The following is a 14,287-nucleotide window of genomic DNA, read 5'->3' on the forward strand; positions in this document are numbered from 1 at the left end:
CTTTGCCTTTTCCAGCCCCGCTCCCCACCTCCTCCATTGATCAGGACAGACTATATTTAGGCTGCTGTGTTTGAAGGGAGCCTATCGAGGAACCCCAGGATGTGTTGCCCCGCTTAACGTTTTACCCTGACAAGCTCTCAGCAGTTGGTCTTCATCTGTGTTTTGTCACTCGCCATGCAGAGTGTGTCCTCAGATGAACGCAGAGAAGAAGAAGAAGAAGAAGAAGAAGAAAAAAAACCTCTCGAAAGCTATGAAACAGAAGCTGCTGACTATCACACCAAGCGAGCGACCAGGATGACTCATCAACATTACAGTCCGGTAGTAATGCTAATGTCTCCTCTTTTGCAGTGGCTCATGCGCAGGACACACACCACCACTCCACAGAGAAGCCCCTGATTCAGTGCTGTAAGTGTGGGGAGCCATGCAAGGGCGAGGTGCTGCGTGTGCAGAACAAACACTTCCACCTCAAGTGCTTCACCTGTAAAGGTACTGTTGCTCACAGATGAATGATAACACACAAAGAACCACAACTGCCTGGGAATCTAGATAGTTGGGTATTCATTTCGTTTTGGTCCGCACCCAAAAAACTGTATTTTACCTTTCAAGTACTCACAAATTGGTGTTCTGAGCTCACTTAGATGTTTTTTGTACTTCTTGCAACACTTCATTGTGACTCCAGCGTGCAGAAAGAGCCAGCAACATATATATTTAGCTAGAGGCTAATGGTGACTGGGGGCGGCACAGTGGTGCAGTGGTCAGCACTGTTGCCTCACAGCAAGAAGGTTCCAGGTTCGAGTCCCGTCTTGGGCATGGGATTTTTCTGTGTGGAGACTCCATGTTCTCCCTGTTCCTGTGTGGGTTCTCTCTGGTACTCCGGCTTCCTCCCACAGTCCAAAGACATCAAGAGGGGACCAGGTTAATCCAGACTCTAAATTGACTGTAGGCGTGGCTGGGAGAGCCAATGGTTGTCTGTCTCTATGTGTTGGCCCTGCCATGGACTGGTGACCCGTCCAGGGTGAACCCTGCCTCTCGGCCGAAAGCCGCTGGGATAGGCTCCACCCCCCTGCGCCCCTTAACATTAATAAGCATTAATAAGCAGAGGAAAATGGTGGCTGATGGATGAATGGTGACTGACAGCTAACAACAACTACAGTCAGGAAACAACGGTACAACTGCCCAAAAAACACGCCTCTTGAAACACTCTGGAGCAGCTGTATGATCAGTAATCCACAAACACTTTCATTTTAGCTAAAAACTAACAAAGTGCCACGCTCCTGGTTTGGCGCAGCCATCATCAGCTGAATGCGTCAGCTGGTCACACGGACTTTGGTGACAGCAAAAGGGTTAGCGCTTGTTTAAAGCTCAAATCTTGGTGAAAAGAAAGGTGAGGATTATACCGAACAATGATCTTGGGAGATTTTAAACAGTTTTGTTGTGCTGTTGTTGTTTTTTTTTGTTTTTGTTTTGTTTTTTAGCTGTTAGCTGTCAGTCGCCACTAGCATCAAGCTAAATATATATGTTGCTGGTTCTTTCTGCATTCTGCAGTGACAATGAGGCGATGCAGGAGCTACAAGAAATGTCTTGATCAGCTTGAGACAGCTATTTCTGAGTACTTGAAATGCAGAATACTAATTTTGGTTGAAGTATCACTTTGATAGGTAGTAGTTGCTAGTGATCATCTAGACAGAAACTATAGCATCATAAACAGACAGACCTGCATTTTGGTTCGTGATTTTTTTCACATCTCTTCTTTGCAGATACGATCTCTCAGATATTAGCCGAGTATTTGTTTTTCTGAATAGCAGAAGAATGTGGGAGTTGTGTGAAAACTGGCAGCAAAGGTGTGAAGTTTTTCAATGCATTATTATTATTATTTGCTGTCCCGTTCAGAGGGTATTTGCGTCCTTTCATTGACTACTTGCAACCTGATGATAGTATTTTTTTTTTTTACAATATGCTTCTCCTGAGTCCTTATGGCTGAAATACACTCACTTGCAGAGGAGGGATGGGTAACAACTGTTCTTTCCTCTGTGATTCTACAAAAACGCATCCCGATCACACAAAGCATCATAAGAGGGCTGCACGTCAGTTTCATCCTTAACGAGACATGACTCATCTTCACTTCACGTACCTCAATTAAGTCGCCTCTACGATAAATGACGGCGCAAATCCACCAGCGTTTAGCCTTATTACTGATGGAGTTATGACATTCAGGCGTGATTATGATTCAGCCGCCCACAACGGGTCGATCCGCCTCACTCTTGAAGGCTCACCCTGCCTGGCTGAAGCCTTTGTAGTTAATCTGTGACTGGAGCACTGTTACAGAGCTATCTTAGTTCACCAAGAGCCCAGAATAACACAAGCATACTCTGAGATTAGTCCCTAATTCTGGCCTCTCCAAGTGGATGTACATGTCTGTAGACACATGGTGGTGATGTACCTAAAAATGTGTGTGTGTGTGTGTGAGAGAGAGAGAGAGAGTCTACTATCTGCCAAGACAAGGACAGAGGGCAATAGTGTGGTGGCACATGAGAACAGATTTAGCCATAAGTCACACTGTCCCATTCACACTGTGGTCATGCCAGCTAGGCTGAACTTATTAACCCTTAAATGTGATTAGCAAACACTATCAGGAATGAAGAGTAATGAGGTACATTTACTCGAGTACTGTAATTAAGGACATTTTTGTTGAGTATCTGTGCTCTTTATTGGAAACTAATGACTCAACCACATTCCTATGACTTCATACATTTCTATGAAAGGTGCCGTTTCATTTAGGCACGCAGCTCATAAGCCAGCTTTTGATTTTTTTTTCTTTCCTTCTTTAGAGCAATTGGCCACAAGCTGTTCGTCGCAGGATTAAGAAAATACAAACAAACAGAGCACCCAACTCTTAAATGGTTTTAATTGAAAATATGCTGGTAATTGTGCCAACAGGCTCAGCGAAACCTTATACAGCTACTTTATGTGATAGACAACAAGCCTTAGAAACTTCATCCTCTTTCAAAGCACGCCAGCAGAGAAAATGGTGGCTGCAGTAAATCGCGATTACTCTGAAACGGAGCGCCTATGACCAGATCTCAGTTTTCAAAAATTTAAAAGCCATTCAATTCAAAGCCAACCCCCCCCCCCAAAAAAAAAGATTGAATGTGAATATTTAATGATGAATATTCACATTGAGTCAAAAAGGTACTTTTTTACATTTCTGCCTTTAACCTGAGAAGGCAGGTTGAGATGGTTTCAGGGAGCACCACGGCTCTGTAAATACAAAAGAGAAGTGTTTTATTGAAGAAAAATGTACTTCTGACTACTTTTTAATCACATGTAAACATTTGACTGAGCAACTTCTACTTATAGTGGAGTAATATTGACCGGCAGTGTTGATACGGGATACTAAACTACAGCGGGCACACTCTTCACAGCATGAATTTGTCTCATTACAAGAATAAATTTCCCTAAATTCACTTGCATTCCAATTTGCCAAGATGACCTTTAAATTTCAAAAAAAGGAAAGTCCTTTTATAATAAGATCCCTTCAAAAGCCGAGGTGCTTGGACAGTCAAAGGCCACCAAATCGCCGCTGCTGGTTTTCCCTCAAATCAGTTAGCTTACAAGTTAATCTCATCATCCCTGAGCCCTAATGCAATTAAATCAGATTCCCCCCTTCACTCGCTCCCATTCATCCTCGGGATTTAGCCGGGCTCATTGCGTAAGAATGATTAGGTGAAGTTATCTCGAACATCAAAATATTTCCCCGCTCGGCCGTGACATTTCTACAGACTATCACATTCCCAGGTTCAGATGAGTGGTGCCGCAGGCTTCATGTGATCGTCATGTCCTCATGTCTGAACCGTTATGTGACCGCTTGAGCTCATACAGTTCTATGACATTGCAATATTTATTATCTTACAATCCATATTGAATATTTAGCCTGCATAATGGAAGAAAAAAAAAAACAAGATGATATTTTGGATTTTCTGTAATAGCTGATGTCAGTCTTTGAGAATGTCAGAAGGGGTCATGTGATGATTAACTTCAAAGATGCATCGAAATTCCATTTGAAATGGTTGTGTGAAAGTTTAGTTCATATTAAGGCTGCAAATAATGATTGTTTTCATGATCGATAAATTTCCTGAGGGTTTCGTTATTTATGAATCCTTGAGGGTCAACATTTTAAGAAAATTTTGAACATCATCACAGTTTCTAAGGTCCCAAAGTGATGTGCTCAAATGGCGTCTTTGTTCCGTCCAAAAATCCAACACACTCTTCACTTCCTGTCATAAATAACGAGCAACAAATCCTCATATTTAAGAGTCTGGTTCCAGCAAATGTTTCACATCACTTATCGAAAAGTAGTGATAACATTTTTTTGATCTATTAACCAGTGAATTGATTATTGTTGCTGACCTGCTTGATACATCAGGGGAAAATAATGTTATTTCTCAGAAAATCATGTTTCCAAGTACAGTGCGACGACCCCAAATGGGTTGGCTAATTAGCATTCGTCCCCCTGCAGCCTTTCATGTTGGTGGAAGGAACGAGTTCTGACTTCAGTACAAGGAAGCTTGATGAAATACTTGGAGCCTCAGAAAGGGATCAAGGCCATTTCCTCAACTAGACAATTGCAGAAGTGTTACATTGAACATTCTACCTCAGCGCTTCAAGTGAGAAGACCTTGAAGTGTTGCTGCTGATTTAATTTACACAAACTCTCAGTGTGGCGTCTTTTTCTCTTTTATGACCAGGAACGCTTCTTGTGAAAGGATTTCACATTCGGGTTCTCCCTGGGTTTTCACTGATTTTTGTAGTCATTTCATGCATTCAGTGATACTCTCAGGATTACGCCGCCGAGGGAGTCTTAACAAACCATTGATGCGAGGAGGATTGTGGTTACTTGATGGTTGGATGTTATCTGTGTTACACGAGCAGAGCACTAACTGACCTGACTTGCAGAGTGCTGATGTGTGTGTGTGTGTGTGTGTGTGTGTGTGTGTGTGTGTGTGTGTGTGTGTGTGTGTGTGTGTGTGTGTGTGTGTGTGTGTGCTGTACAGTGTGCGGATGTGATCTCGCCCAGGGGGGCTTCTTCATGAAGAATGGAGAGTATCTGTGCACACTGGACTACCAACGCATGCATGGCACCCGCTGCAATGGCTGCGGGGATTTCGTGGAGGGGGAAGTGGTCACCGCCCTGGGCAAGACTTATCACCCCGCCTGCTTCGTCTGCACCATCTGCAAGTAAGAACACTCGTCTTTGCTTGTGACCCTTTTTAGATTGAAACCACATATCATCCCAGAGAGATTCATGAATTATAGAAATACTACAAGTCCCAGGCAAAACACCTGTTTGTGCTCTCTGTCAGAGTGAACGCGATGACCAGTACACTCAAGTGTTGGCCGTATTTCTGTGATAATGAAACTGGAGGTTAAGAAAGCAAACAGGGTCCGAACGTTTCAGCCTCCCTGATTGAAGTTGCACTTTCGGCTGATCTTAAACCGGATCATATAACTCAAAACCACCACAAGTTCTGCTCAGATGTCCAACAGTAAAACAAAAAACAACAACAACAACAAAAAAACAAAATCCAAAAGCAAGCTGAGACGGTGTACAGTAGCGAGCGGTGTGTCATGCCTGCATCAAACCGTCTGAGTCATCAAACATGCCTCCACACCATCCCGCTCTGTCGTCTTAAACCCCGTCAGAGAACCTGCAGTCAACTCTTTCTGTACCACCAGGCAGCACCTCACGTCCTGTTGTTACACTTTGACTAATTGTTGATGTCACCACGTTTCCAGACGACCTTTTCCAGCAGGGGACAGGGTGACCTTCAACGGGAAGGACTGTCTGTGTCAGTACTGTGTTGAGCCCATGTCTCCAGGACCGAAGGACATCCTGGGCTCCAGCAGTAAGTGTTTATTGTCTAATGAACAAATGCAATCAGTTTCAATGCACAGATGGTATTTTAGTCACGGTTAGGAAAGCTGCCAAAGACCTCAGAGTGGAAGGGGGGTTTCTTGGAAAAAGGGTGTGTGAAAAGCTTGCGTTCAGGAATGATTCATGTATGATGTTTAACGTTGACCGGTCTTGTTAGCTGTGAACTAGTATGTCAAGCTTCATCACTTCGACCCGCACATTACTGGTATAAATTCAAGTGACCACACTTAATAAATCTGTTCAAGGTATCAAAAACTGTAATAAACGAGGAACTGTGAAGACACTGCCAGTTTGTAAGTCAGCCAAACAGAATTCAAACCCATAAAACTTTATTTAACACTCCCGTGAAGGTCAAGCTGAATTTGGAGAAAATGCGCCACTGCGTTACAAGAAACATTGAGAATTATATTTACTGGAGACGTACAAGACACATCTGTTTTTTTACAACTGTATTTTAGGGCTTTACTGAGATGCATGAAATAGTCTGTCAGTGGTATTACCAATTAATTGATTCCAGATATAAAACAGGTTAAGTGCAAGCTAGAAGCAAAGAGTGTTACCTGTCTTCTAAGTTAGTGCATGCAGTCATGAATAATTATTGTGCTTTCTCATAATTTCAGTATATTGTGGTTTTATATTGAAAAGCCCAACAACAGACAAGTGTTAAAAATGAGCTAAAAGCTTGAATAGCTACAAACTCTATTTAGTAAATCTGGCTCGTTCTCTGCACTGAAGGTTAAAATGCATCGTTCTACCAAAGTGAAAGAAAAAGAGGAAAGAGCAGCATACAACAGTTCCACATAAGAACACAAGCGCAGCAGATTATGCTGAGTACTGAATGATGGAGGGAGTTTATCCATCTCCCCGTTCTCCTCCACCGCTGCTCCTTTATGAATAACACCAAGACAGGCCCTACTAAATTATGCAAGACAGTGCATTTCCTTTCCTCAGGAAAAGTGAATTTGCAACCCTTGATCCCTTCTCCTCTAACTCCTCTCACCCCTTTTCTTTCCTCTCTCTCTCTTCTCGTCCTCGCCTTCTCTCTCTCACCCCCACTGGTCCCTCTGTCGGCACTTGAAGAGCTTTTAGACAAGGTCACCTATAAATAAGACATGCTGATTCTCTTCACGTCATCATCACAACCCTGTTATGCTGGGCGTAGTTATCGTCCCCTGTGGTTGCTGTGAGGCTTTCATCCTCTGTTCATTAAAGAGGAAATGACAAGGAGTTTGTTCGTTAAGAAAGCGACCTCATACACTTTCCGACCATCCGGATGCTTCTTGGGTATGGATGGAGCTTTTACAGTCCTGCCATATGAGATGATAGGAAGAGGCAGCTGTCAGAACATTGCCGGCTACCCTCTGTCACCATCTAGTGTCAGAAATGACAAGATCTCTCACTCACAGCATGTTGTCCCCTCTCCTCGGTAAAAGGTGCGATCCTGTTGAAAGAACTGAGCCTTCCCTGCACATTTTTTTACAGAAAGAACAATTTTCTTTTTCAGATTGTGCAGGCTGCGGTCGAGACATTAAGAATGGGCAGGCCCTCCTGGCTTTGGACAGACAGTGGCACCTGGGCTGCTTCAAGTGCAAGGCCTGCAACAAAGTCCTGACCGGGGAGTACATCAGCAAGTAAGCAGCTTGGGTCCCCTCTAAACACCTGGTCACCCACAGGTTCATGCATACATACATTCCCTTCCTCTCCTCTCAGAGATGGCGCCCCCTACTGTGAGAAGGACTACCAGATCCATTTTGGAGTTCAGTGTGAGGCGTGTCATCAGTTCATCACAGGGAAGGTGCTCGAGGTAAGAAACGGGAATCAGGCCTCAGACGTAGCTTCTCATCGTCTTATGAGTCCAAGTTGGTTCTATAAATACTTTACTGAAGGGCTCCGATACATGAATTTGAGATTCAGCATGTAGACACAACAATTAGAGAATATTGATTTGAGTCCAAAACAATTCTTGAGATAAAAGTCAAGGAGCTCCAAGAATATTTTCAAGTCAGTTCTCAAAATATCTCTAAAAATGGGTCATCTTAGGGTCATCTTAAGAATATCTTATGATCCATTTGCAGGCTGGAAACGTGTTGAACTAAACTAACATGCAATACCCGCTAGAATGCAAATGGGTCTCCCTGTCAGGTGTTGTGGTTAGGAGACACTTAACTTTACTGTCACTCAATCTCTCTAAGATGACGGCTGACCACCTTTAAAGTTCAGAAGATATTGAAGTTAGAATCTTACTTTCTGAGAATCTGATTTACTCTTAGAAGCAAAAAATGAAAAGAAACAATCATACAATTCTTTGGAGGTTTTTCTGTCAATGCTGCTTTTCTGAATTTCCTCTTAATTTTCAGTTTTTGATATGATCACACTTTTAAGAGGACATTTGTTCTCAAGATAGTTTTGTGAATCCATCCCCAGGATGGATACATAGATTTATGTAATCTACACGGAAATATCCCGCTGACACATCTTGAGTTCTGTTCCTCGTACGGACCGAGGATGTTGTCAGGAGTGCAACTGTGAGATGTAGTTTGATAATCTCTGGTGTAATCTCCGCAGCACCGAGCCAAACAGTCTCTTGACATGAATTTACTCTGCTAAAAGATTAATTCTGAGCAAGTTTTTTTAGTCTTTCCACCTAAACACACACATTCTCAAATTATATAAATATTACATAAATGTGATGTTGCATATGATCATTATTCTTTAATATGTTATGCATCTGTAATGAAACTCTTGTTGTTAATGAAGTCAGCGCCGATCTATGTGTAAATGTGAGCACATCTGTGCCTGACTCTCTCTGCTGGTTACCCTAACAAGCCCTGCTTGTTCTGCAGACAGTGATCCAATCAGACACTGAGCTATGTGTCATTTAATGGAACCAAAATGTCACTGCTAGCTAGCCAGCCAGCAAGGCTTACACTAATCCAGCATTAAGGCAGGCCTTTGTGAGAATAGGAAAAGACCTCGGTATCTCACCGCTGAGCTGCTGCCAATGCACCAGTCGGGCCAAAGCCACAGCGGCCCGTCTGACAGTCTAATCACTGTCCCAAGACCCGGGTCAAACTCCCGCGGGAGGTGACTTTACATGTTTGATGTGAAATCGGAGTGTCTAGTTAATTAATGCAGCTATTAGTGACTGGAGGGGTAGGGAGAGTGTTAAATGCCATAGTACACCTATAGCATAAGTACTGTCATTATCCCAGTACTGGGTAGGCGGCGCTGTGACCTGCAGCCATTATGTGCACCTTTTTAATGCAGTAGGACGTAAAATGCAAATATTAGTGTGTAGCATCATTTCTCCAAGTGGCCTCTTGCCACCTGAAGTGAGGGCTGTTGTAGAACAAGCGCAATTTCATTGCTCAGCCTCGGTTAGAGTCATATGGCTCTAATAATGGAGCTCTTGGCATGCAGAGTACCACATCAGCGTAGATTCGCAGATATTTGAAGGTAGGGTGGCGTGTCAAACGGCCAGGTGTCATGGCGGTTATGTTCAATAATGAAAGAAAAAAAACAGCTTTTGTGGGAGTTATTACTGAGAGAGAACGTGACTGGAATACATTAAATTGACTTAAAGTCCCAGCTGTTCAGAACCGGTGAAAGTGTCCTGTGCAATGCAGCCGCTGAGGCACCGGTGTAGGTCCTGGAGCTTACAGCTCCACCACCACCGTCATTGATCTTCATCTTCCTGCAATGTCAAGTGTGTTCTGGGTTTTGCAGGCAGGGGATAAGCACTACCACCCGAGTTGTGCCAGATGCAGTAGGTGCAATCAGATGTTCACGGAAGGAGAGGAGATGTATTTGCAGGGTGAGCAAACCTTTCTCACGTCTTGTACTCACATTGATTGTCAGTGCTGAATAATTCCATCCTCCACTTTGGGTTAAAGATTATGAAACCCTTTTAAAAGCCATATCTCCTGAGAATAAATTGAAATATTTTACGAAAGTTCTATCAGCATTTCCTCTTTCACTATGATATCGTGTTTTTGGGTTGCTTTTTTTTTTAACTCCTGCCAATAAATGAATGTGAACAGTGGTGTTTGTTTGTCAGCAGATTATGCAAAACACAAGATTTTCTCCCAAAATTGTGTAGCATGAGCCAAGAAGGAACCAAATAGATTTGGTGGCACGGTGTTGCAGTGGTCAGAACTGTCGCTTCACAGCAAGAAGGTTCCGGGTCTGAGCCCCGGCTCGGCCACGGGATCTTCCTGTGTGAGTCTCCATGTTCTCCCTGTTCCTGCTGGGTTCTCTCCGGTACTCCGGCTTCCTCCACAGTCCAAAGACATCAAGAGGGGACCAGGTTAATCCAGACTCTAAACTGACCGTAGGTGTGACTGGGAGTGTGAATGGTTGTCTGTCTATATGTGTTGGCCCTGGGAGGGACTGGTGACCTGTCCAGGGTGAACCCCGCCTCTCGCCTGAAGGCTGCTGGGATAGGCTCCACCCCGTGACCCTTAACAGGATAAGAGGCAGAAAATGGATGGATGGATGGATGGATGGATTTAGGGTCAGATAAATCACAGCACCACCTGGTGGCAACAGGAAATGCTGTGGGGGTTTTTTTGTTTTGGCTTTTTTCTTTACACTTGATGTATTCTTCCTAGTGGACCGACAAGATCAGTCCCAAATTCGGTCAGAAGAACCGTAAGAGCTTGGTGATGGGTTACTGTGAAGACTGAGAGTTTTCCTGAAACAGTGTTACTGCAGTGATGCAGAACAGGACACAAGAGTCGTTGGACGCCTCGTTCCAAACATCACATGTTTGATGAGAGTCCGGCGCTGAAGGCTCAAACATGAAAACGACAGCAACAATGTATAGTTAAGGGTGTGTTCTCTAGCACCACCTGGTGGACACAGGAAATCTGGATTAGTTTCGCCCTTAATGCAAAATCCAGATAGTATCAGGTTTCAGCTCCCTGACGCACCACGAATCAGCCCATAATCATGACGGTGCCTGCAGCCTCAAGTAGGGTTCCAGCACCTGGTTCTCTGTAGCGGAGGTATACGCTCCCTGAGTGCTTTTTAGTTTCGTCTTGTTCACTTAGTTGTCAAGTATTGATGCTTTTATTCAAGAGGGACAATAATCAGCTGCATGTGTCCTCACTCCCCTCGACCTGAGACTCGGCCGGCATTTTAAAAACCCACATCACTTTCATTGTGAAGTAAATACCTTCAGGGTTTGATGACCACTTCATGGATTCCTTCCAAAAAATAATGGGAAGATGATTTAATGATTCAAATAAGATAGTATTTGGTTGATGTGACATTGTCACATTTCCTGTCTGTGGCGCTAATGATGTCATGTGGCTGTCCTCCTCAGGCTCAACGGTCTGGCATCCTGGGTGCAAGAACACCACTAGAACAGAGGAGAGACACAGGGATCGGGTAGGAATCTGTGTGTCACTGGTTCTACTGTCCTGAACTTTATCTTGACTGAAAGAACTTTCTGTTGATGTCCCATGACACCATTTCACTGGAACTGATAGAAATCCAGGAATTCTTCTTGGGATGTTCCCACTCCTCTGCTGAAAGTTTGAATAATATGCCGGTTCGGGCGATGTTGTTTGTGTGTGTGTGTGTGTGTGTGTGTGTGCGTGCGTGCGTATAAATGTTAGTTTTTGTGGGCATTTTCATGTGGACGCGTTTGCCTTGATGTGTGTGGAGAGGCACGACCCCTGTGTGATGTCCTGTGAACCCCCCTCTCCCTTCCTCCACAGCTATTGCCTCCGTCCCTCTTATTCCTTCAAAAAACAGAAAGGCAGGTACTGTATTCGCTATTGGCTATGAGATGGCATCATCTACCATACACATAGGACACGATGCACTGTATGCTGCCATCTGCTGGAGACAGCCTGCAGTGCCCTCTCAGTGTATCACATGGAGCCATTCAGTCTTGTCTTTGTCTCATACCAAAGGTGCATGAGGCTAAGACACACACACACATTTGGAGGAGCAGACATGATGACTAATTTGTCTTTTCTAAAACGCCCATTTACCCATTAGGTGAAAAGCTCATTTAATTATGCCCCATTCAGTCCTGCTGCTGCCATTCAAACTGCTCATTTCCCATAAAAAAGGCATGAGGTTCTTAACGACATAAAATCACAGCGCACTCATTCACTTTGCAAATTTGCAAATGAATGACCCAATCATGAAAGTGTCTCCAACGACGTCATGTCAAACATGAAATGTAAATACAGGAGTTGCAGTTCTCTCTCATTACTCATTAGGCCAAATTGTGTCACGTTGGAGTGTTTGGGGTCTTGTGCAGATGTGCAGGGGGGGTCGGGCATCATCTCCTGCCCCTGTGAGCTGTTGTGTCTGACTGTCACTTTTGTGTTTCCTCCTTGCAGCCTACGAGGTCGTCGTCCGAGAGTATTTGTTCCAGACCTGGTTCAAGCATACCTGGCTCACCGGGTCACACGATCTATGTAAGCTATGTCACTGCGCTCCGGCGTTTGTCTGAACAGTTGCTCCCTCTCGCCAGTGAGAAATTCTCCTCTTGTTTATAGTGACAGGAATAGTATGACTCTACATTAGTAACCTCCCTTTGCTCTTGTGTGTGTGTGTGTGTGTGTCTGTGTGTGTGTGCATGTTTGTCTTTTCTTTGTCTAGGCAAAAGTAGACAATGAGATTCTTGATTACAGAGACCTAGCTGCCATTCCTAAAGTCAAAGCCATTTATGACATTGAGCGTCCTGATCTTATTACCTATGAACCTATGTACTCCACCTCCCTGGATGAGAGAGAAGAGAGACGAGAGAGTGTTGGAGAGGTAAACACGGACCGCATGCTTCCTGCCGTGCATGCACGTCTTTGTGGTCATACTGCACATTGAGAGTACTATTCCTGAGCTCTTCCTCTGTTTCGTCCAAAACTGTAGTATTTTCCTTTGAGTCTGTGGGACTTTTTACTCCATGAAAAAAAAAGAAGAGTCACTAAATGAAAAGTAAAGGTTTTCTTTATGCAGCACTTAACTTCTTTGTCACTCACAGCTTCACACTGCCAGGCGAGAGCGTTCACCCCTACCTGATGACAAGGTACGACGCGCCACTGCACGCTGACGATGATCAATGACACGAAAATTGTATTCTAGATCAGGGGTTCTTAAACTTGGGTCCTTAGCGAAAACATGGAAGAACTCCAGTTTTATTAAAGAGTTGAAAACAGCAAATCTGACACTAACAAATCACAAATCTACTAATTCGAAATAAAGTTTATTTCTCATTTATGAATACATTATTTTTTTCTAATTTTCCAGTAAGCTTTGTCCACTTTCCTGGAAATTTTAGACGATATTTTTTTTGGGACTATTTTCCAGTCATTTCTTCTTCATTTACATAACAATATTTTTCTTGTTTTTTTTTTTTTTATACATAAATAAAATTAAAACTGAACATTCGCTAATAACATTCATTCAATTAAATTACAAATAAAAAATACGCCTATATTTTTCATTGACGTACAAAAGCAAAATCCTCCAACAAAAAAGAAGATAAAAATAAAAAAGAATGAAAATAAAAGAACTGAAACACAAAAAAAATGAATAAACAAATACAATCCTCAATGTTACTGCATTTAGATTTTTGTAGAGATTTAGATTTAGATGTTGGCTCAGATATTTAAAAGCCTCTGACTGTCAGCCCCAATACTACCGAGCAAAATCACTTCAAATGTGGGTTCACAGGTTCTTGTGTCAACTAGGGTCCAGAAGACAAATATTTTAAGAAGTCCTGGTTTATATCATCTTGGTTTTAATTAGTAAGTTAGTTTTTCTGTGAAAAAGTCTACGACTGTGCCATAACTCTGACTTGTTTGATTCTCTCCAGTCCTTACGAAACATGTCGCCAACTCCCCCAAATGATGTGAGTACTTTATTTCGTCGGAGCCACTATTTCCTGCACTCAAGGACGTTTATAATGAGTTTCATTTATCCCAGCAGTGTGTGTGTGTAGTAACCAGTGTGTGTGTGTGTGTGTGTGTGTGTATGACAGGGGTCTTATGACAGGAGAGAACGCATCCTCCAAAGGTCCACCAGTCAGGGCTCCATAGGTTCACCCGTTTATAATCGCCATGGTTACACTCCCACCTTGTCACGGTCACCGCAACATTTTCACAGGCCAGGTGAGAGCTTGTGGTGACACGTTCATGACGCGTCAGTGCTTGTGATCATTTCAGTGTACCGTTTCTAGAACTCACTGGAAGAACCCCCTGACCCTCCACCTGAAGGTTTTCACTCCCGTCCTGCTGATCTGTTAACACATTAAAGGGGAACCTCATCAGAATTGACTTTTGGGTTGTAATGTTGTCAACTTTTCCCTCGTCTTTTTATGATTCGGCACGATGGGCAA

The 14,287-nt window shown here is 43.3% G+C and overlaps 1 protein-coding gene across 11 annotated transcripts in view; it reads left to right on the forward strand.

Annotated features, from left to right (window-relative positions):
* Positions 1 to 14,287, forward strand: part of ablim1a (actin binding LIM protein 1a) — a 40,310-nt gene that overhangs the window by 17,163 nt on the left and 8,860 nt on the right. For 8 of the 11 annotated variants that reach the window (XR_015109553.1, XR_015109554.1, XM_086181076.1 and 5 more), the window contains exons 2-14: positions 349 to 486; positions 5,051 to 5,234; positions 5,793 to 5,902; positions 7,436 to 7,562; positions 7,642 to 7,735; positions 9,658 to 9,745; positions 11,258 to 11,322; positions 11,655 to 11,699; positions 12,291 to 12,368; positions 12,553 to 12,711; positions 12,932 to 12,976; positions 13,766 to 13,801; positions 13,931 to 14,060. Coding sequence is in view for 9 of the 11 variants with exons in the window: in XM_086181076.1 (XP_086037202.1) it covers positions 349 to 486; positions 5,051 to 5,234; positions 5,793 to 5,902; positions 7,436 to 7,562; positions 7,642 to 7,735; positions 9,658 to 9,745; positions 11,258 to 11,322; positions 11,655 to 11,699; positions 12,291 to 12,368; positions 12,553 to 12,711; positions 12,932 to 12,976; positions 13,766 to 13,801; positions 13,931 to 14,060 (1,299 nt within the window). In the remaining 2 variants the exon portion in view is untranslated. The remainder of the gene's footprint in view (positions 1 to 348; positions 487 to 5,050; positions 5,235 to 5,792; positions 5,903 to 7,435; positions 7,563 to 7,641; positions 7,736 to 9,657; positions 9,746 to 11,257; positions 11,323 to 11,654; positions 11,700 to 12,290; positions 12,369 to 12,552; positions 12,712 to 12,931; positions 12,977 to 13,765; positions 13,802 to 13,930; positions 14,061 to 14,287) is intronic. The other 3 variants (XM_086181072.1, XM_086181073.1, XM_086181077.1) reach the window with 2 other exon arrangements.

The sequence above is a fragment of the Aulostomus chinensis genome, chromosome 16 (genome assembly GCF_037954235.1).
Source record: "Aulostomus chinensis isolate RoL2024-O1b breed Wild chromosome 16, RoL_Achi_v1.0, whole genome shotgun sequence".
In the NCBI taxonomy this organism is placed as follows: domain Eukaryota; kingdom Metazoa; phylum Chordata; class Actinopteri; order Syngnathiformes; family Aulostomidae; genus Aulostomus; species Aulostomus chinensis.